The sequence below is a fragment of the Rosa chinensis genome, chromosome 4, assembly GCF_002994745.2.
Source record: "Rosa chinensis cultivar Old Blush chromosome 4, RchiOBHm-V2, whole genome shotgun sequence".
Taxonomy (NCBI): Eukaryota; Viridiplantae; Streptophyta; class Magnoliopsida; order Rosales; family Rosaceae; genus Rosa; species Rosa chinensis.
The window spans coordinates 36,749,531-36,772,976 of NC_037091.1; the positions used below are offsets into that span (position 1 = coordinate 36,749,531).

Here is a 23,446-nt window from a genome sequence, read left to right on the forward strand (position 1 = left end):
TCTCTCTTCTATCTCTATATTTTTCTCTAGTTTATAACATATATATATATATATATATATATATATCCTATTCAGAGTGGAGCTCCGCTTTGAAATTAAAGTGTGAAGTTCGAGTTTTGGGTCATTTTTCGGTCGCATATCCACATCTCGATCGTTCAGTTTTTAGGTACTAGTGTATAGATCATCTCTGCAAATTTTCAGCCAAATTGATGATCGTTAAAGTATCTAACTCTCTTAAACCAATGGACGGACTGAATCTGTCAACCTGAACCGTACTAGCTATAAGGCAGTTATCAATGCCTTAACGATCATTATTTTAGTTGAAAATTGACAGAGATGATCTATACAGTAGTACCTAAAAACTGAACAGTCGAGATGTGGATATCAGATCGAAAAGTGACCCAAAACTCGAACTTCACAAGTTAATTTCAAAGCGGAGCTCCACTCTGGATAGGATCTGTGTGTGTGTGTGTATATATATATATATATATATATATGTACAGATCCTATCCAGAGCGGAGCTCCTCTTTGAAAATTAACGTGTGAAGTTCTACTTTTGGGTCACTTTTCGATCGCTTATCCACATCTCGACCGTTCAGTTTTTAGGTAATAATGTATAGATCGTCTCTGCAAATTTTCAGCCAAAATGATGATCATTAAGACATTGATAATTTCCTTAAAACTAGTACGGTTCAGGTTGACAGATTCAGTCCGTCCATTGGTTTAAGTGAGTTAGATACCTTAACGATCATCAATTTGGCTGAAAATTTGCAGAGATAATCTATACACTAGCACCTAAAAACTGAACGGTCGAGATATGGATGTGAGACCGAAAAGTGACCCAAAACTCGAACTTCACACGTTAATTTCAAAGCGGAGCTCCGCTCTAGATAGGATCTGTATATATATATATCAAATCACAACTTCCAGACTACCGTTCCATCGAAGAGAGGTCCTTGAATAACTAAAAAGCATCCAAATACCACAAGCAATATTATTTCAAAAATAAATAAATAAATACCACAAGCATGAAGCAATAGCTCCACTATGCAATAATTTAAAGTAAGAAGTTCAATATGTAGGGGAAGGGAACAAGGAATTATATGCAATGGGAAATGGTATCAACCTACGCAACTTGCAAGCATGTTGTATTCCAAAGGCGAATTTATATTGCACCTTTCTGGAATATAGAAACCAGTGAAAATTTAGGAAGCGGGCTATGTGCAAATGTAAGTAGATGCAATGCTTGATGAGAATACAATTACCACAGCATTTAACCAACCATGAATCAAAGTTCAATAACTTGCAAAACCAAAGGTGATCAAGTAACTTATAATTTAAGCAAGTCCCAAGCTTGCAAGATAACAAAATGCCAACTGCCCACTGATCAATTTCAAATGATAAAGTGCCAAAACAATTGGTACCGTTGCAAAGTTTCAAAACACTTGAATCAGTTATCACATTCTAAAACAACTGATCAGTTACAAACTGTACCAAAGGAAAGTCCAAAGCTTTCAGAAAACTGATTGTAACCAAAAAAGCCATAGTATAGTCACAGTTACTTCTTTTCTGGAGCTCTCTTGCTCTTTGAAGGGGGCTTGGTCTTCATCTTTAGAACAGTTGTGGGATGAATGAACTGATTTCCAGTTAATGGCAGCGAAACAGATGGCTGTGTTGACTGGGATAATGATGGTGATATCGGCACCATTTGGGAGGCAGAGGCTTCTATTGGTTGAACCCTATCTGTGGTTTTTGCCTTCTTCGGTGGTTTCATGTCCTACATAGATATTGAAAATGTGTTTTAGTAGAGTCAGATAGATCTATTGAGGATAATACCTATTTGGGGTTTCACCAATTTAAGTCAGAGTAACACCAGTTAACAGACTCATTTAGTAACCCGCATCCATCAATGACACCCTGATAGTACAGTAACAGAAAGTCAAGCATGCAAGCAAGTCATATTCCATCTTGCAATGAAAAATCGAGCAAGGGACCAAATCGATCAGCTGAAACTATATACTTGATCTTAGAAAACAACCAAGCAGACCTGACAAATAATTAATCAAATATAGAACTAATATTTTTGTAGGTTATCCATATATAAGCATTAAAAAACTGAAAGGAGCTTTATCAAACCAAGCAGCTCTAAGAAATCATACTATAAATCAAGCAAAACTAAAAGAAAAGTAGCCATGTAAGCATTAAATCCCTTCATTGACCTCCTATTACAAACAAAACCAAGTAATCCCTTAAATCAAGCAACCCTAACTAGTTACCTGTTGTTTGTGTTCAACTACTGCAGCTTTAGATTGCACATTCCCTTGATCTAATCCATTAGCTTTATATAGAAGATTCCGCTGGGCTGCTTCAGCATTCCCATAATCCGCTGCATTAGCTTTCACATTACCTGGCCCCTGCAACAATAAATGAAATTAAGTAACTCATTCATCACCCTAAGATAGATAGTTTAAATACAATAGTACTTACTCTTTGACTTATGACAGATTGGTCTTTTAAATTGCATGTCCTTCTGGGCTTTGTCTCATTCGGTGCAGGTTGTTGCAACTCACCAGCTTCTCTAACACTCGATTCTTCAGATCTACCAGACTATAGGGGTAATTGGATATTATCAGTCTATCAGAGAATAAAATGCAATTCAAAAAGGGCTTAATCCTAGCTCCTTAAAGGTAAAAGCAGTCAATTGTCCAAAACAAAAAATTAAGAATTGTCCAAAAAGAAAAGGTAACAGCAGTCAACTTTGTTTTTCCTTTTCCTTTGGACTTGCCTTTAAGAAGGGTTTTCCTGTATCTGCTACACAAACATGTAAGAAAATGGCTTACCAAGACAAATGGAGAGAGATTAACAATAAGGACTATCAGCCACTATTAGGCAAATGTAATTAGAATCAAAAGAAACAAATCAGAAAAAAAAAAAAAAAGGAATTGAACAGTAAAACATTTTGCATATATTAGCATGAAGTACGAAATATTGCATATATCACCTTCAAGTTTTGACCCCCAAAGACATCTTTAAGTGAAACAAAGCTTGGAACATAGAGATATGATGCGTCAATCAAAGATGGTATCCCATCAACCCCAACCCCCATAAAGCCCCCTCTTCCAGGAATATGAGCCTGCAACCTATTCTGTAACAACAAGGCTTTCCGTTCCTTTGAAGATTTCAGAACTTGAGTTGAAGAACCACACCCTAAATGCAAATCCACTTTAATATCAAGCTCTTTAGTCCAAGGCTTCTTAACACCATGATCCTTCATCACCCAAACTGTGAAATTATAACTTGAAGGAACAGTTATAGAGAGGCACCCGTTCACAACTCCAAGGTTACATTTAGTTATCTTGTTATCCAAAATAAAAGGAGGTAGATGTATCTGTTGGAAACACTCACTTTCAATGTCAAACGCATATATAAAATGAGAACCCTGAGTGGGTAGACCTATCCAATGAAGACATCCCATTAAGATAAATTCCTGACTGATGGTCAAAATTGCACATAACAGAGTCCCCAATATGTCTCCAACTCGCAGAGCCAACAGTCAGAACCATCACCTTCGGAGGTCCACTTCTAAGCACAAACTCACGCGGAGATGAAGCTTCTATTAACCTTGAAGAAGTAAAGAGAACTACTTTGTAGACACCACTGATGTGACTAAACCCAAACCCAAACCCAAATGCACAACAAGATTGATACACAATTTCCTTAACAGACTTTGGACGAGTGGATTCTAGAAAAGCCAATATGTTATTAGTGATGGCATCAGCAGAAGGCCCACAAGAAATGGGAGGAGGATCATCTTGCTTGATAGGTTTTGGAACAGGTAAAGACTCACATGTAATGGGATTGGATATGTAAAATCCGTGACGATTTAGCTCCTTCTTGTACAAGCAGAGGAAGCCATTACATGATCCCACAATGTCTTCGCTGCTTCTATGAAATGTCGTTTTCAGTGCTGCCACACCGTTTGGGCTCGAAGCATCGTTGAAGTCGAGCAAGAAGTACCTACACGAAGCTATCACCAAATGGCAAGCGGGTGTTCTGGCAAATAGGTCTTTGGTGAATCGAGGATCTGAGAACAAAGATCGCCAAGACTTGCATACTCGCCTGCATTTGATGAGTGTCTTGATTGGGATTTTACAGTGGATGTCAACTATTACGTGGTTTGGCAATTGCAGAAGGTAGGGTGTCTTATCAATGCCGTGCAATTGCTCTGCTTCTTCTTTGTCATTATGTGTTGTTTGTGCCTTCTTGGGTCCTCTTTTCTCCTATATAGATGGTGAAACTGTGGGTCAATAGTGTACTATTGATTTATCTAAGGCAGAATATTACCATTTGGGATTCATCAATTGAAGTCACAGAAATGATGGTTAACAGACTTATGTGGTATTAGAGGCATTGTTTTTCACCCTCAATATTACAATATCATAAAAGCAAGCATCAAAAAGAATCCATCTTCCATCATTTGAAACTGTATTGAGACTAAAAACAGATCCATCACATGAAAACACACAAGGAAATGAAGGAACCAAATCCATCACCTGAAAAAATATACATACATAATCATTGACAACAAGAATCAGACATGACAACTAAATGACTAATCAAACCGACATTGAGTCAATCATTTTGAACCATATCAGTATGGAAGCATTAAAACCCTGAAATGAGCTTCATCAAACCAAGCAACACTAAATATCACATCTTAAATCAAGTAAAACTTAGCAGAAAGAACAAAAAAGACTCTCTATCTCTCGATTTATTGGGTCTCCAAACTATAGGGGCAATTGCATGGATACTATCAGTCTATCAGAATACAACCAGAAATCACCAAAGAAAAAGAAAAAAAGAAAAAAGAAACACTAATATTAGCAGCTCCTTATAGGGGAAACATAGCTTGGAATATACAATTAACCGTCTCTTTGGACATGACTTCACAAGGATCTTAACTATTAACTATCAGCCTCTATGCAGCAAAAGTAAATAGAATCACTAGAAACATATCAGTAATAACAAATAAGTTTGAAAGTTGCACAAGAGAGCTTAATACATTACGATGAAAGACAAAACACTTGATTGGGTTTGGCAGATATTACCTTTGAGTTATTACCCCCAAAGACATCTTTAAGTGAAACGAAGCTTGGAACGTAGAGATATGAAGCGTCAATCGAAGATGGTATCCCATCAACCTCAACCCCCACAAAGCCTCTTCTTCCAGGAATATGAGCCTGCAACCTGTTCTGTAACAACAAGACTTGCCGTTCCTTTAAGAATTCAAAACTTGAGTAGAAGAACCACACCCTAAATGCAAATCCACTTTAATGTCAAGCTCTTTAGTCCAAGGCTCCTTAACACCATGATCCTTCATCACCCAAACAGTGAAATTATAACTTGAAGGAACAGTTATAGAGAGGCACCCGTTCACAACTCCAAGGTTACATTTAGTTATCTCGTTATCCAAAGTAAAAGGAGGTAGATGTATATGTTGGAAGCACTCACTTTCAATGTCAAACACATATATAAAACGAGTACCCTGAGTGGGTAGACCTATCCAATGAAGACATCCATTAAGATAAATTCCTGACTGATGGTCAAAATTGCACATAACAGAGAGTCCCCAATATGTCTCCAACTCCCAGAACCAACAGTCAGAACCATCACCTTCGGAGGTCCACTTCTAAGCACAAACTCACGCGGAGATGAAGCTTCTATTAACCTTGAAGAAGTAAAGAGAACTACTTCGTAGACACCACTGATGTGACTAAACCCAAACCCAAACCCAAATGCACAACAAGATTGATACACAATTTCCTTAACAGACTTTGGACGAGTGGATTCTAGAAAAGCCAATATGTTATTAGTGATGGCATCAGCAGAAGGCCCACAGGAAATGGGGGGAGGATCATCTTGCTTCATCGGTTTCGGAAGAGGTAAACACTCCCCGGTGATGGGATTGGATATGAAAAAACCGTGACGGTTTAGCTGCTTCTTGTATAAACAGAGGAAGCCATTGCATGATCCCACAAAGTCGTCGCTGCTTCTAAGAAATTGAAAACACAGTGCTGCGACGCCGTTCGGGCTCGAAGTATCATTGAAGTCAAGCAAGAAGTACCTACCCGAAGCCATCACCAAATAGCAAGTGGGTGTTCTGGCATGTAGATCTTTGGTGAATCGAGGATCTGAGAACAAAGATCGCCAAGACTTGCATACGCGCCTGCATTTGATGAATGTCTTGATTGGGATTCTGCAGTGGATGTCGACTATTCTGCGGTTTGGCAACTGCAAAAGATAGGGTCTTTGATGAACAGTGTCGTGCCCTAGGTCTGCTTCTTCTTCATTGTATTGTTTCTGGGGCCTGTCTGGTGGATCTCGGTGCCGTTGTAGCTCCGTTATCTTCATAGTTGAATCGCCGTCGTTTCAAAGCTAGAGTATTACTGGTTAGATCGGAGAGCTGTGTGAGGAGGGAGAATTTGAAGAAGTGCTCGGCTTCGTTCGGAAGTGTAAAAGCAACAAGACTTGAAAATGGAAATATCAACAAATGAGCGCGCATTGGAAAATGGAAAATAATGGACTTGGGTCAGCTTATTGGGCTCGGCTACATTCAGCTGTCCTTTCATTTTTCTTTTTAGGCAGAATTACAAATGGTTATTGAATTTTAACTCATTCAATACTTTAATATTTTTTCAAATATATCATTTTTATTTTTCAATGAAAGAATTTTCTTTTATTAAACAAACAAAAAATATACAAGCAAAGATCCCAACATACTTTTGGCCAAAATTGCATACAAACTGAAAAGAAAAACAACATAAGCCCAACAACAGTACAAGCCCATCAAGGGAGGAAAATCCAACACGAAGTCCTCCAAGGTTGTTTTTCCTTGTGCGCTCTCTTCGATTAGCCAGCACCGGTCCTGTCATTTGGTCCTCCATTAAGTGTGCCGCCCAACCCCTAGGCAAGAGGTCCTCTGATGCCTCCGCAGGTGACCTTGTTAGTGCCCGCATTTGTTACTCTGTTGGTTTGGCGAGTGTCGCCACTGGCCTCGTCGTCTGATGAGTCATTGTCGAGTTGTAAAATTCTTTCGAGCCTTCACCGTCAGCGGGCCTCTCAGTCCTATTTTTCCCTTTAGAGTTGCTCAAGTTCTTGCCTCAACCTTTGCATCTCACCAATTAGAGGCAAGTTCAGATCTCCAATTGGGTTTGGGGCAGGTCCATTGGGGGCTTGGATTTCATTGTTCCCAGTCCTTAGTGACAAAAAGGAGATTTTGTCAGGTGCTGCTCCTGCCATCACTTTTTAGGAAAAAGTATTTACCCACAGACAGTGCCACTTGTTGGTGATGAAAAATTCCATTTAAGATTTTGACCCACCAATAAATACAGACTGGAGCGAGAATTGAACCAGGAACAATCGAGAATCTTCTCTTCATCCTTGACCTTGACGACGACGAGCTGGAGTGTGATGCCCCGAAAATTCGTATTTATTTTTCGAGGATTTTCTGGAATCTAATTTATGGTTATTGGACGGTTTTGTGGCTGGTGGATGCAGCGGAAGTGTTTCAGACGAATTTTTATTTGAAAAGTGAATTTTTTTTTAGGGGGGGGGGGGGGTTGTTTAAGGTTGACTTTTTATACGTTGAGTTTCTCCGAAAACTTCCTTCACGAAAGTCGTAGAGTGCGTCGATACGAGTTTGTGGATATGTGGAACGTGAAAATCGGAGTTTGTATGAAGAAGTTATGGTTGTCGGAAAAAGTTTCCATTTTGGTATGGGAAAAAAATGCAAACTGTACCCGATCTTTGGCTCATTAGTAACTTTAGTACCTGACAAAAAAAAAAATCACTTTGGTACCTAAAGTTCGGAACCCGACCCAACATTAGTACCTAGAACACTGTTGGCCGTTACGACATTAACGGACTGACATATATTAAAGGGTACATGGGTAAATTCAGTTTCTATTTAAAAAAAAATTAATTTCAAATTAGTATTAAGTTTATAATTAAAAATTTTAAATTTAAAAAAATAAAAATAAATTTCGCACGTTTGATCCCAGATCCCAAATCTTCAATTTCTTGAATTGGGTATGAATCCCAGATCTTCATCTTCTCAAATTACCAGCACAGCATCTCCCTTTCTGAGTTCTTTCCTCCTTTCTCTTCCACCTTCTCTTCTCCTCTCATACTCTTCTTCCAACCTCCAAATTCCACCTCTCCTTGAAAACCAAAAACAGAGAGAGAGGAGCCATGTCTTTCTTTGCCTCCACCACCCACCCCCTCCACCTCCACACCACCATCTTCACCACCTCCCACCCACATTTCCCGATCTCAACTCACACAACTCATACACAAAATCATAAAATCAAAACCCAGAAAATTTTCATGTTCTTGAACCAAATCCAATTAAAAAAGAAAAAGAAAAACTGAAACAGTTCTTCTCCCAAACTCAAATCGATTAGACAAAACGCAAAGAAAACCACAGACCCAAACAACCTCCTGGGATTGATTTCGAGATATTCATGTGGAGATTGAGCATTAAGAGTTGAAAAGAGAGACGATGAAATTGGGGAATGAAGGTGAAGCAATGGGTATTATCTGGCTCTACCACAGACCCAAACTCATCCAATTTCAAACAAAAACTCCTTCTATGGCCGCCGAGTACGAACATCTTTCTTTCTCTCTCAGCCTTTTTTCGGGTGAAGTTTGAGCGAGGGTTATGGCGACGGCGACGGAGAATGGTGGATTGTGCTGCGAGATTTGATTGGCATGGTCATGTGGAAAAGATAAGATGTGCGAGAGGTATCAAGACCTGAACAAAACTGAAATTTTACAGCTGCTGGGTATAGGTATCAAAAGGTATTACTATGTTTCTTGTTAACCAAAGAGAATCACCAAATTAGTTCAAAAGAAGAGATGTAGTGGACGATGGAGAAAGGGTAGCTATTGTTGTTAGCCTAATTAGCTGAACATGATCAATCTTTCAGGAATTCCTCACTGAACAATTTTCTCTTGAATACTCTCTGTATATCAAAAGGATAGGTATAGAGAAGTTGGTGCTGCATAAAATTTGGTATCGATGGTTGTCTTTCTTTGTTTTGTTTATGTCAATTTTCTCTTCTTAGCAAAAGATTGATCAATTGAGTTGTAATATATTGGAAATCTGAGCTTGAGGAAGAAGAAGAGATTGAGAGAAGCAAGGAAAGTCGGGAGGAAAAAGAAAACGAAGAAAGCGAGAGGAAGAAGAAGAGATTGAGTGAAGGGACGAAAATACCCCTCAAAGTTTGCCACTTGGCTAACGCCGTAACGGCCAACAGTGTTTTAGGTACCAATGTTGGTTCGGGGTCCGAACTTCAGGTACTAAAGTGATATTTTTTTTGTCAGGTACTAAAGTTACTAATGGGTCAAAGGTCGGGTACTATTTGTATTTTTTTCCCTTTTGGTATATATGGGATTTTTCCTGAAAAATATCAAAAAAGTCAGACTTTCCTTTTCGGAAAATTTTCTCTCTCCTCTCTCCCTAGCCCGCGTCTACCTCTCCACTTCGTTGGCTTCGTTCTTCCTCCTCTGGCCACCAACGGACACAATTTCAATTGGGCATTCTTCGCCTCAACCTCCTCTACACGTTTGTGGAAGTGATTCTTCACGATTTGAGCTGTGGTGGGCGCTGCAAGGCGGAGAAGAAGCAGCGACGAGGACGGAATCGCCTTCGTTGGAAATGGAGATTCAGGCCACCTTCGCCGGTGATTCTTGAGGACTTTTGGAGCCCAGAGGACGTAGATGCTTCTCCCAAGGTAGCTTGGAATGATTTCACTTGTGGAGGACGAATCGAAGCTTTGAAATTCTAGGGTTTTAATCGGTCCGATTTGTTCAAAGGTAAAATTCGATTGATTGGTTTATAATTTGATGTTAGTGTAGTTATAAAAGTTGTATTTGGAGTTGAGATGAAGAACTTTTGTGTTGGGGGTTTTGCCAAATTCTGACTTTGGGCCGGCAGCGGGGCGCTGCCACTGTGGTGGTGTTTTCCGGCGATTTCCAGCCACCTTAGGGATAGTTTCTGTTCCTGAGTTCGATCTACTAGTCTATACGAGCATTTCGATATATAATATGTAATTTTTGGAGATCGTATTAGCATGTTAGGGTTTTTATGGTTTCAGACCATTCGATGTTTTGATCCGTGAGGATCTGAGCTCCGATCGACATGTGGTTTGGACATGTCAATCATGGAAGTATTCTAGAGACCTTGGGAGGTCTCGGAAGTGGTTTCGCCTCAATTGGTGTTACTTTGAGATTTTAGTTCGATTTGGGGATTCAAACTTTATTTAATTATTGGATTCGTTGACTGAATCAAGGCTGTGTTTTCCTTAGGTGCTTGACAAAGTGTGTTATGTAAGTAGTCTAGTGGTGTGAAGACACAGCGGGAGTTTTGAGGTGAGTAGTCTCACAATGTTCATTTATGAACGAAGTTACCCTTATTGTTTTGAGAGTTATTTAGTTAACTGCAAACTATAGTTGGTATCAGTGGCATTCCTGAGTGAATGACCACGTATATATATATATATATATATATATATATTTACGTGAAATATGTATATTCTTATGGATTAATGGGGGAATTAAGCAATAGGGATTGATGAGTTTCATTCTATTTCTTGTGATGTGACTTTTCGGAAAACAATTATGGTGGGAAATGGTATTTCTATTGATTTGAAAAGTGTTTGAGGATTTGGGGAGTTGCAGGTTGTGATTTCTCCGTTTGAGTTGGGTAACATTTTCAGGTCCGGTATGACCATTTTGAATGTTTTAATCTGACGACCGGTGGCCTGAGGATTTGGGGAGTCACGGGTTGTGATTTCTTCGTTGATTTGATTTAACATTTTGGGTCCAGTGCAACTCGTTTGATGTTTTGATCTGAGGGTCAGGTTGGCCTAAGGATCTGGGGTTGCAAGTTACATCCTCAGGCAATGTTATATCGTAAGGTTGAACCTTGGTCGAGTGATAGGTTACGATTTAGTTAGAGCTCTAGTCTGTTGTCATTGTACATCATGGGGGGTAGCGGGGAGCTATCTGATGCTCATGAGTACGTGTTTTAAAAGGGAGTTTCGGGGATTCTTTCTTTTAAATGTCTGAGGAGGACTTGTGTATCATATTTAATTGTTAGAGTTTCAATTATTATGATTTTGTCACGGGGTGACTTGTGTTGATTTGAGAATGTGTTTTAAAAGGGAGTTTCGGGAATTCTTTCTTTTAAATGTCCAGGGAGGACTTGTGAATCATATTCTATTTGTTAGGTTAACGATAGATATGATTGATGTGTGTTGATGTTTTGTCCAGGTTGGACCAATTTGTTGTTTTGTCTAGGTAGGACCGAAGTTTCATATTCGAATTGTTAGGTTAACAATTTATATGATTTTGTCACGGTGTGACTTTCATTGTTTTCTTTTGGGAAAAGAGTATTGTTTTGGGAAGCATGGTATGTTTTCCTTATTCTCGAGTTGAAAGGTTTTCCTCATTTTTTGGTGTGAGTTGTGTGGTTTGAGTTACTCATACGAGCTTGCAAAAGCTTACCGGGTTTGTTGTGTGGCAATTCGGTGCACCATTCAAATAGTGTAGGGGTTAATCCTGCAGGTCAGGATAATCGTGGCTGATGCTGAGGTAGAGTCATTTGCAGCTTTACAGTAGGAAGCCATTTTTGTGACTTTACCGTTATTAAGACTTCCGCTTGTAGTGAGGTATGAGGAGCATTTACGTTTTATTTTTTTGTTGACAATTTAATTCATAAGCTTGTGTAATATATAACTCTTTGGAGCGAGTGTATATTGACATGGTAGGTTTAGGGTATCAGTATATGCTTAGTTTGTTGGGAAAATTTTTTTCAGGTATTTTGAATTGATGGCTGAATGATCATGCATGTATAATTATGAGATTATATATCGATTTTTATTTGTGTTAAAAATCAGGGGCGTGACATGGAGGCTTCTCTTCTTTGCTTCATCGCTAACCTGACTACGATGAACTTGAGGCTTCTCTTCGTCACTGACCTGAAGACGACGAACCAGAGGCTTCTCTTCATCATTGACCTAAGGACAATGAGCCAGATGTTTCTCTTCATTGGTGACCTGACGACGACAAGCCGGGAGACTTCTTTTCATCGTTGATCTGACGACGACGAACGAAAGACTTCTATTTGTCGCTGATTTATCGACGACAAATTGGGGAGCTTCCTCTGTCCGTTGATTTGAGGAAAGGGGGATACCCACAGAAAACTCTTCAATGCCTAAGTCAGTATATTTCTTAGTCGACTTTAGTAAACTCAATCAGAATTGGTTGTCATACCTGGTCATCTTGCCTCTTATTTATTGGTGCACTACGGCTTGGGCTATAAGTAAACTTACATGGGAAGTCGCCAATGACTTGGGCGGCAAATCACGATTAATACCGTACTTAATCCCTTCTCCAAATTCCCAATCTAGATCATTCCGGCCTCCCCATTTTCATGTTGCAAATTTTCAAAATGGGGGTTGGCAACTGACGGAGCAATTGGAAGCGTTGTTAGGAATCTCAGTTGTCTTTTGTGTTGTCTCTACACCCCAATTGTTCATCTTGCTATGGGGTTTGCTATCTAGTTTCATTCTAATTTTTCAATTCTGGGTTTTGCAGCTTTAGATATGAGATCTCCCTTTCTCTATCATCTCTGTTCTTCATTTTCCCCCAAAGTCCACAATAAGTGACAAAACTTTGGTTTTGTTTGCTATTTGAGTGACATTTATGCTTTAGTTTCTGTATTTTACCCACCAATATATTGGTGAACTAACAAAATCATACTTGCAAATGTTGATTGAATGCACTTTTCTCAGTTTATGTTGTTTTATGTTTATATTCCACTGGCTTTTTAACTTCATAGTATTCTCTGTATCTGGTTGCAGCAAGGAACATATATAAGAAACTACATGAGCAGTGTCATTCTTTTTCTTAATCTTGCGAATCAAATTGAATGAATACTTTTTATGTTTGAGATCTATTGTTTAATATGGCTAACGTGTGCTTGTGGTTTCTCTTACTTATTTAGGGGCTTGCTTGAGAGCTGGGGAATTTTCTTCTTGGAATACACAGTTATTACACTGTCAGGTTTTCCCTCCTTCTCTATAAGAAAGCTTCGACTTTGTAGTGTGTAAGATATGATGCATATATGTATATAGTTGAAGAAACAGAGAAGCTTACAGTATTGCTGGTTTTAGATAACATGAGACTTGTTTTTTTAACGATCTTTGATTTGGATGTCTTTGATTATTGATTTGTCATCATTCTTAAAGATCACAAGTTGGTAGATTTGGCCAAATGACATATGATGATCAGCTGACTTTTCCAATAATACCAAGTCTCCAAATGACATGATGATCAGCTTTCGTAGAAGTAATTTGACGCAGTCGGAAAGATCACCTAGGTTTACAAGCAACAAACCTCAAACAAAAAGTTCTGGAGTCCACAAGAGATAAAGAGATAAATCTCATTTTAATTGAAAATATGATAAAAGATAGTTTTGCAACCGTTTAAGATTGCTTATATATGAGAAAAGAAACTCTAGGGCAACTAACAATGAAACCCTAAAGCCCAAGGGTAAAAATAAAACAAACCCAAAATAAACTAGGAAACCGAAATTTCGAGAAAACAGTAAATTGCAGTTTTGAGGCCCTAAACGACCTTGAAAGGCCGAAAAAGCCCACATGTGGTAGCATAGCAACGAGTTTTGTTTCTGGCGCGATTCCCTTTTCAGAAAGCTATGGCGTGCCCCAATCGGACACCGATCTCATTCGTGGCTACTAGTACATTTTCGTTTTCCTCCTTTTGTACGATCAAATTGTTCCTCGAATCGGGCTGCCATCCGTTCTGCATCATAATTCCGCAAAAGTAAAGCTACAGATATTAATTACTGGAAGGAGGTAATTTTTCCCAGCAGCCTAGCTCTTAGAGGATACTACAGGACTGAAATTGTATGTTAGATACATGAAGCTTTTATTAGTCCAAGGTGAATGGGGCTTAGACATGCCAGACATTTAAACTCGTTGTTGTTTAAAGCAAAAAATATATGTAAATGTGGATTTATTTTGCTGCAATTATGTCTCAATGTAATTATTTAATAATGTATTTGGTATGCAACATTTTGCCATTCCCCAAGTATTGTTTCCATTCCCAAGCTGCTCTTTCTAATCCATGAATGTAAAGGAAAAAAAAAAACAAACAAAGGAATAATTAAAAGTAAATAAAAAATAGGGCAAAATACTGTTTACTCCATATACTTATAGGGTCTCTGACGTTTCAATTTCACCTAAAAAATCCCTGAACTTTCCAATTTCACCTAAAAAGTCCCTGCCGTCAATTTTCCGTTAAAAAGTCTGTTATCTTGCTGACGTGACACTATTTCAACAGTAAAATGACTATTTTACCCTTACTGACCCAAAAAAAAAAAACTCTCTTTTCTCTTTTTTAACTGTTTTTTCTCTATTTTTTTAATTTGTTCTTTTTTGTTCCTACTTTTTTTTTTAAACTCTTTTTCTCTATTTTTTTAATTTGTTCTTTTTTATTCCTACTTTTTTTTGAACTCTTTTTTCTCTATTTTTTTAATTTGTTCTCTTTTTTTTTCTACTCTTTTTTCTCTTTTTTTTCCTACTCTTTTTTCTCTATTTTTTTTATTTTTTCTTTTTTATTCCTACTTTTTTTAAACTATTTTTTCTCTATTTTTTTAATTTGTTCTCTTTTTTTTTCCTACTCTTTTTCTCTCTTTTTTTAACTCTCTTTTCTCTTTTTTTTTTAGTTTTCTCTTTATATATATATATATTTTTTTTTCTTTCTCTTTTCTATTTACCTCTTCTTCCTCTTCCTCCTCTCTGCTCTTCAGCCTTATTTTCCTCCTCCCTGATCGCAGCTCCAGTTTTCGGCCACGCTTGGAAGCCGGAATGGTCGGGTTCTCTTCCCTTCAGATTCCGGCCCCTTCGTGGTGTTGGAGCTATACCAGAAGCTTTCTCTCGACGTCAATAACGTTTCTTTGGTGTTGGTTTGCTGAGATGATGAGCCAATAGAGATTCGAAGAGGATAAGATATTTGAGTTTTCTTGCGAGTTTCCATGTTTTGGTCTATTTGGCTGTTTCTGATCGTAACTTTAGAGAGAAATGTTTGAACTATTTTGGCATCGAAGAAAGGAAGGTGGAACGTGAATTGATTTGATTTGGGTGTGCTCCGATTTGGTTTGGAACCGCTGTATGGAGAGGGGTGATTAGGAGAGGTGGTGATGCTTGCTGGCATGACGGGGATGATGGATGGATGGTGGAATGGTCAACACTTGCTTGGAGCGGCGAACACGCCAACGGTGATTAGGAGAGGTGGTGATACTCGCCGAAAACTGGAGCTGCGATCAGGGAGGAGGAAAAGAAGGCCGAAGAGCAAAGAGGAGGAAGAGGTAAATAGAAAAGAGAAAGAAATTTAAAAAAACAAAACAAAAGAGAGAGAACAAATAAAAAAAAAGGAAAAAAGTTTTTTAAAAAAAGAGAAAAAAGAGTAGGAAAAAAAGAGAGAAAAGAGGGTTAAAAAAGAAGAAGAGAGAACAAACAAATAAAAAAAAGAGAAAAGAGAGTTTAAAAAAAAGAGTAAAAAAAAAAAAAGAACAAATTAAAAAAATAGAGAAAAAAGAGTTTAAAAAAAAGTAGGAATAAAAAAGAACAAATTTAAAAAATAGAGAAAAAAATGAAAAAAAAAGAGTAAATTTTTTTTTGGGGTCAATAAGGGTAAAATAGTCATTTTATTGTTGAAAGATTGCCACATCAGCAAGATAACAGATTTTTTAACGGAAAATTGACGGCAGTGACTTTTTAGATGAAATTGGAAAGTTCAGGGACTTTTTAGGTGAAATTGAAACGTCAGGGACTGAAACGTCGAGACCCTATAAGTATAGGGAGTAAACAGTATTTTGTCCTAAAAAATAATTACATGGCTATTGGCACAGATCTGGAAACTGTCCCCAAGCTTGTGGAGTATAAATGAACAGTGACATATTTGGAGGGGAGTATGGTGGTTACGCAATGGTGGGCCCCAGACTCAAGAATGGGGACACATAAGTTATTTGTGCCATTTAGCAATAGGAACACTTACAATAGGCACAAATGCGTTATTTGTCCCCTTTGATCAGTAGGAACACATATGTGTCCCAATAGGTAGCAAGGCACACATAAGTTGTGTGCCCTTAGGCCTCTTTTCTAGTAGTGAGTGTACTATAAGTAACAATTCTTATTGTCGACCCAGAGAGGTGTGTCGTTATTGTACTGCTTGATAAATTGCATAATAGATAACCTTTTTGCTTAAAAAAAATAAAAACTTCAAACTGCTCATAAAGGCCACACAAACCAGCATTACCGAAACTTACATTCCAATATACATAACTCTGGGAGAGATATTTATAACACAAAATTGTCAAATCGCAAAATATGACCAACTTAATGAGCATTACAATCTGGATTAAATTGCAATTTATGTCACCCTTATTTACACAAAAAGCAAGTAAGAGAAAAGTACAAGTAATGGGAGGTGAAAACTTTATGCTGGAAATAGGGGTCATCATTTGGCCCTTAAGCCCTAAAACCATTTGAAGTCTGCCCGACCCAATCCTTGTATTAAGGCAGGACGTCCCGACCATGTTTCAAATAGGGTAGGGTAAGGACCATAGAAATGAAGCCCAGCCTAGCCCGTTTGAGCCCATAATAGCCAAGCTTGACCTAGCTCTTTAAGCCCGTCCAAACAAGCCCTAATAATCTTTTTTTTTTTTTTTTTTATATTCTAAATATGTTCATTTTTTTTATCCACATACAACTTATCCTTTTATTATTTTGTAATTGATAATGTTATTAAGATAACTTCAAAAAAAAATGTAGATATTAAATACAGTCAATATAAAAAAATGAGTATTGGATTACCCACCGATACAACCATTGAGCCACATTTTGCTTTTTTTGTCAAACAAAGTAAGACCATTTCTACTCTTGTCAACCCTATTCAGAAGGCCGACCCGACCCGACCCTTTTGACCCTTACAGAATGGGTCTTAAAGGCGGGTAATGACTTACATATCAAAGCCCCAACTCTATCCTAAGTTTCATTGAGTTTGACTAGGCTCTTTGGCTCTTCTGACCCAACTCTATCCTAAACCCTAAAATTTAGGGTAGGACTGGGCCAGACCCATGATGACCTGGCCCGGGTCTGGCCCGGCCATGATGACCCCTTGCTGGAAAGAAACAAAACCAAAGAAGCATTAATTGTTACAAAAATAAGTAGCTAAGCGCAATGTCCTACAACCTAAACGAGTCCTAATCCTCGATCAACAGAAGAACATGGAGTTGACGACATTTTTATGTAGCCTGGGTAATTCCTGCACTGGCACATCTCCAGCAACAGTAACACTACCTTGGCTTGAGGCAGTCTCTGACATTTCATCAAACCTAATGAACTGACTCATCTGTGCTGCTGCTAGATGGGCATAGCATATTGGAGCAACTAGAGATACGGCCGTCGTGCTCCTTTGATAAACATACGACAAAGAATGAACTAGTTCTTGCAAGTCATCTACTGAAAAGCCAAGTTCATCATATAGAACATGATAATGAGTAGGCCGACTTGTTCCAATCATCCCAGCATGAGAACACAAGTAGAAATCATTGTTTCTTGGATCACAGACTTTATTGTCAACGATAGTCCCAGGTGGTACATTGTCAGAAGAACCACCAGCCTGAAAGAATTTTGTGTGATGTCTCTTTTGTGCAATAATAACCATGAACTTTGGCGACCAGCTCTCGTCAATGAACTTGCAGGCCTTAATAATCTGATCCAATTCCAGATTCAAGACTTGGTTGAACTGTGATTCACTCACTCCATCCCTGAAGATAATAATCTGTTCCGGCTTCCTGTAGTTTGAAGTATTATAAAAGTCTAGCAAAAGTTCCTTGACTATGCCTTGGTCCTCTTCATCAGACACAGGCTTGAACAGATTGGCAATCATTTCTACTTTTGGTGACTGAGTACGAACTGCAGCTCGGTAACGAGAAATCCAAGGCCAGTGCCTAGAACTGACCACTGCTGCAATAGAAGGCATATTTGACTGGCCAGGTGAGCCATGTGACACATCCATCCCTAATATCAGAGTAGGGGACTTGGAAACCAAGGGTAGAGAAGGAGAATGCTCCATAGTTAGCAAGGAGTTCATTCCACCTAGCTTTGCATTAATTTTCAGGAGCACGTTAGTGATGTATTGATCGTTCACCTTCGTAGGTGCAATGCACTGCGTTGCAATCCCAATGTCTGAAAGGTTTTTCCTTTTCCATGGACCATATATCTCAGAATTCTTCCTCTCTGGGAGAATGCACAACAAAAACTGTGGTGGTCCTGGAAGTTTGGGCTTAATGTATTCAAACATCTTTTCTACTCTAACCGGAGCTGACTGACGTCTGTTCTGAATACTCTCTTCAAACACACCAAATGGAGGCTTGATGGAAATTCCTTTCATATCTCCACACTTTATCATAGTGTCAACCAGGTACCGAATGTCACAGCGAGCAGAGAAATTCACAACAGCCCAGCGTTCTAGTTTTACAGGATCTACTAGTTTTTTATTGTTGAAATTCCATCTCCCATTCCTAGGAAAAATGACATCTCCATTTCCCACTTTCAAATTTGGGGCTGACAACACACGACCTTCAACCTGCATGAGTTCTATACCAATAGATATTCCAGCGGAACGAAGCATCACGTCAGCCTCATACTTGCTACTCCTCAGTGCATCACGCAAAGTTGACATTCGCTCCTGGGGCTTCTGCCTAGACTTCTCCACTAGTGAAGCCCTTTGGATATTGGACAATGACTTGGTATAGCGTTGCAAAGAAACCAAGTCACAAAGCTCAAGAGGAAAGTAGGATGGTTTCTTTGGCTTTCCAACATTAATGCATGGAAAATCTGCTGAATCGCGTAACTGCATCTGCTTATACTGAGCAAAGTATTCACACACTGTGATCTCTACTCCATCTCCATTCTGTCCTTTTTTTGATTTCAAAAAGAAGGTCTGCTGTCTGCAGGGTTTATCACTCAATCCAGTGATTTTGTACTCCTTCTTGGAGGCATAGGTCACAATCTTCAGATTTTTAAGCATCCTCTTAGCCTTAGTCCAATCAATCTGGTAAGGAGTTTTGACATTTTGGTTCTCGATGAGGAAATTCACAACAGGACCAGGTTTTAGAATCATTGTAGTGGATACATCCATATTCAGACATAGGCCACCTTGGGTGGCCAGGAAGCTTGAATGTAAACCCCTACAGCCTAACACCCCTCCTCCCAGCTCTATAAAGCTCCTCGGCTTGTTATGGAAGAATGACTGCCGAACAAGGAGACAACCCTGCTTTGCTGCATTCTGCCTAAGAATGATGTCAAGAACTCTAACTGCTTCCTGAAAATGGTCAGAGTCCTGACCTCGTAAGGCATTCGCAATTGCTTGCATTGGGATTATAGCAGCAAAGTTGAACTGCACCTTTATTGTTTTGGAACCAAATGACTGCTTTACTCTCTTCCTATCACCCTCCCTCTCTTCTAAAAAGTAACCGCGTCTGGATCCCCCAGACCTGCTCAATGACATGTCATCCAATACGATCATGAAATCAAGTCTTTTATGAGGGAGTTGACCAACAGTGAACAAGCTCTTCTCTCCATCATAAGCAAATTCTTTGTTTGCCAGCTCCATGCCGTATATCTCTTTAATTTGATCAAGAACTTTGCATCCAATGCCTTTTCCTTCAACTGGAGTTCCGTCATCATATTGCATTGCAATACTATAGTGGTAAAAGTCATCTGTATATTTGTTCACTCCCACCTTGAAATGGTTAGTAAGAAGTGGAATCCTTTTACCTCTAGATCCAATGCCAAACCTCTTCATGGGAACACGTATAGGAGTAGATGCGTTGTTAATTTGTTCAAGAGGTTTTTCTCCTGCTACAATTAACGCCTTCATCGACATTATGGCACCTACGTACACCCACGCTCACAGAATTACTTTCCAAAAACACTCTCTTTATACACTCTTCTGTCTGATTGATTGCTTACCATGGTATACTGTCCATATATATAGGCACCAATTATAATCCTATTGGTCCTACAAAGAATCAATCCTTCCCATTACAGGAGAAACATCCTATTCCTGAAAGGAACAAACTTTGACACATATACCATGTCTAATTAGGAAGTTTAACCAAGTCTACTAGGATTTCTCATCAAATCCTAATACAAATATGAATTCTTCCCGTGCAACTCTCCACCTGGGTGCATCCAAAACCATTACGAAGCCTTATTGGACAGGGATGGAAAAAAAAAAAACAGAGGGACAGAGGTCACTAAGCGGTTGGACTGGGAATGTCAACATCTGTGCAGCAGAACTTACAATATAAACCCCCCTCTCACATTGGTGTTGCAAAGGTCACTAGTTAACGATATATAGGTACTGATTCAATTTTTCTTTTTCTTTTTTTTTTCTTTTCTAATACATGTTCACGCCATTATGATTTCTGAGATCCATTACAAACAACAGAATTAAACAAATTGAAGCTGATTCTTCAACATGAAAAAGATTGAGCAGTACGAATCACATCTTATGTAGCAAAAGAACACTGTCTCAGAGCACAATTAAAAGAACCTTCAATGACTTGGGCTGAAGCAAGAAATGAAGGGTCAAACCTTAACTGTATCCCTATGGAAGCACTAAAACCCTGAAATAAGATTCATAAAACAAGCAACCCTAAATTAATCATCCCTTTAATCAAGCAATCAGTTACCTGTTTTTGTTCAACTAGTAGAGCATCAGCTTGCCTATTCCCTGGATCTGCTGTATCAGCTTGCACAGTCTCTTGCTAGTTGCTCCTACAACAACAAATGAAATCAAATAACTAATTCATAACCTTATATTCATTTAAAGGAGTACATTGAACTCTGAAAAAGAGTTTTTAGTTTCAACAGTGTTGACTGCTGATAGCTTGGTCTTTTGATTTACAGGTCCTTCTGTTATGGCCTTCACCTCCACAAATCCCACATAATATTTTATTGTAAAAGGACCTTCTTAGCTTTGTCGATCTCATTGTATTTAGGTGCTTCCAACACAGCAGCATTTCTAGCCTTTAATTTCTTGGGTTCCCCAGACTCTTAAATTGTAGAGGGGCAATTGGATACTATCAGAGAACGTATAAAAACAATAATCAACAAAAGAAAAAGAAGTGATTAATACTAGCTCCTTGGAATGTAAAATTATTGATTTTGCATATTTTTAGTAGAGTACAGAGCTGTCCTCTTTGGATATGCCTTTACCTCTATTTATATAATCACTATGTGGTAAAAGTAAATAGAATCACTAGAAATGTCCAAATAATAACAAATACGTTTGAAATTGCACAACGCATGAATGAGGAAAAGCCTAATTGGGTTTGACATATATTACCATGGAGCTTTCAACCCTGATAGCATCTTTAAGTTAAACAAAACTTGGAATATGGTAAACATAATGCCTGTGGAATGATCTGCCTTATGATTCACCATGTACGTACATCTCCATTAATAAGTAATAACTTGAATGATGCACCTGTTTGGCTCCAAAATCCAGTATGGTGCAAACTGTCTCTTTTGCTGATGTGATTGCGCAGGCGTGCCAGCACCGTGGGGTGCAGACGTCGGAGAATCCCTTGACCTGACTTCTTGATCAAACGATGTGGACGAGGAGAGCACCAACCTTGTCACAAGGTTCTTTTCTTTGCCTTCCGGAAAATGACTTCTTGCCTTACTGGTAAGGGCTTTGGTTGTGGTCTCTTGCGTTCACCGAATCGATACTCAACGTTATAGGCTGAGCAGAGCAATCACTGGGAAGTTGGAGAAAGCACGGGTTTTGCTAAAGCGTGACTTTAGCTTCGCTGGGTTGCGAGGGCGTTACCCTTACTTCGCTGGTAGTATCGGTGGCAGTAGCACTAACAGTGGGCTCGCGGGGAGACTAGGACTGGAAGCACGGTCGTCGGGTTTATCTGGTGATGCTGACAGTGGGCTCGCAGGGAGACTAGGACTGGCGTGCGGTCACCGAGTTTCAACAAGGTTGAAGGTTTGCTCCGGGGAGGCTTTGTAATCGCTGGGATTGATTGATTCGAGAGCATTCTTTGTTGTGTCGTCTTAAGCCTCTATATATAGGCTGCTCGTAGATTCACTTTCCAAATATGAATGAAATACTATATTTTAGGCCACAGTTATTGGCCTTGAATCAAATCAAAACTCTTAATAGTTTTGATAACTAATCGTAGGCAACAATAGATTGACTCTGTACATGGTTGGAATATAGGCAAAGATTAATTGCCTCTGGAGCACAACTTCTAGATATGCACGGATTGCATGTATATATCTTTTGTTGAATGTAATTAAGGATAATTATATCCTCCCTCAATCTGCTCCATCTTTCTTGATTGCAATATATGTGGGGCCCCTTGATAATTCACTTGCATGTATATAAGTACTGAAGGATGATTGAAAGCTTCCTTAATTGTCTCACCATGCCAAAGCAAATTATAAAAGAGATTCACTCCTTCTCAAACTGTTCACGTCCATTGCATACTCCCTAATTGCATAGGAGACTTGAATACTTGCACATATATTGGTACTGAAGGATAATTGAAAGCTTCCTTAATGCAAGATCTCTTGTTAAATATGCTCCGTCCTCGAGCCAAGTAAACCACCATTAATTATCAAATAATCACTAGTAAATCAATAAGATCATGACTTGTCTTAAGATTACTTGATCTCCAAGTAGGCTTTATTTAGCCTCTAAACAATATATTCCGAACTTGTCGGAAATAAATAGCTTGGGCCACCGATATTGGCCCGGTCTTCTTCAAGTCCCCCATGTCGGGAAAAAATGTTATTTTGGGTTCAAACAGCACCAATGCGCCATTTATGTTCATTGCTAAAACCTAGAAGGAGAAACAAACTTACCAGAAAACTCTGTAGTTTTACTTGGTAACAATACATTAAAAGGAGAAGAAGAAGACATCGCTAATGTCATTAATTTACGTTCACCTCCAACTGTTAATAATTGGGCAGGTCAACCTATGTGCAGCAACATGCATGCTATATAAATCGATCCCTCTCCCATTGGCTACTTTTTATATATCTATAGGTGGTGAGACATTTTTCCATATATGTTCACACCATTATGATTTTCCAAAACCATTACCAACAGAACCAAATAAATTAAATTTTATTCTGCATCATGTAAATTAGTACAGGATTAAAGAGCTTAAAAGTAAAGGAACATTCAGCAGAAAGGAACGTTGTAATAGCAGAAAAGGAAGGTATAGTTGTAACTTTCAGTTTTTTTGAAACTAAAATGCTACAACCTTGAA

The 23,446-nt window shown here is 38.7% G+C and overlaps 2 protein-coding genes across 2 annotated transcripts; both read right to left on the reverse strand.

Moving 5' to 3' along the window:
- Nucleotides 1-1,306: 1,306 nt before the first annotated feature.
- LOC112200758 lies at nucleotides 1,307-5,759 on the reverse strand. Its single transcript, XM_024341769.2, has 5 exons — nucleotides 5,109-5,759; nucleotides 3,002-4,280; nucleotides 2,488-2,607; nucleotides 2,277-2,414; nucleotides 1,307-1,777 (listed from the first exon to the last, which is right to left on the reverse strand). Exons 2-5 carry the CDS (start codon nucleotides 3,473-3,475, stop codon nucleotides 1,559-1,561), a joined length of 951 nt encoding a protein of 316 aa, XP_024197537.1. The 5' UTR covers nucleotides 3,476-4,280; nucleotides 5,109-5,759; the 3' UTR covers nucleotides 1,307-1,558.
- Nucleotides 5,760-17,361: 11,602 nt separating this feature from the next.
- Nucleotides 17,362-20,040, reverse strand: LOC112199215 (protein argonaute 4A). The gene has a single exon (XM_024340259.1). It carries the CDS (start codon nucleotides 20,038-20,040, stop codon nucleotides 17,362-17,364), a length of 2,679 nt encoding a protein of 892 aa, XP_024196027.1.
- Between the last annotated feature and the right edge of the window lie 3,406 nt (nucleotides 20,041-23,446).

Excerpts from the sequence above, each read along its gene's own strand:
- LOC112200758 (XM_024341769.2), bottom strand. The coding sequence starts at position 3,475 with ATGGGATGTCTTCATTGGATAGGTCTACCCACTCAGGGTTCTCATTTT. Across the intron at positions 2,608-3,001 it reads TTGGGGGTCAAAACTTGAAG|TCTGGTAGATCTGAAGAATC; the intron begins GTGATATATGCA and ends TTACCCCTATAG. Across the intron at positions 2,415-2,487 it reads AATCTGTCATAAGTCAAAGA|GGGCCAGGTAATGTGAAAGC; the intron begins GTAAGTACTATT and ends TTATTGTTGCAG.
- LOC112199215 (XM_024340259.1), bottom strand. The coding sequence starts at position 20,040 with ATGTCGATGAAGGCGTTAATTGTAGCAGGAGAAAAACCTCTTGAACAA.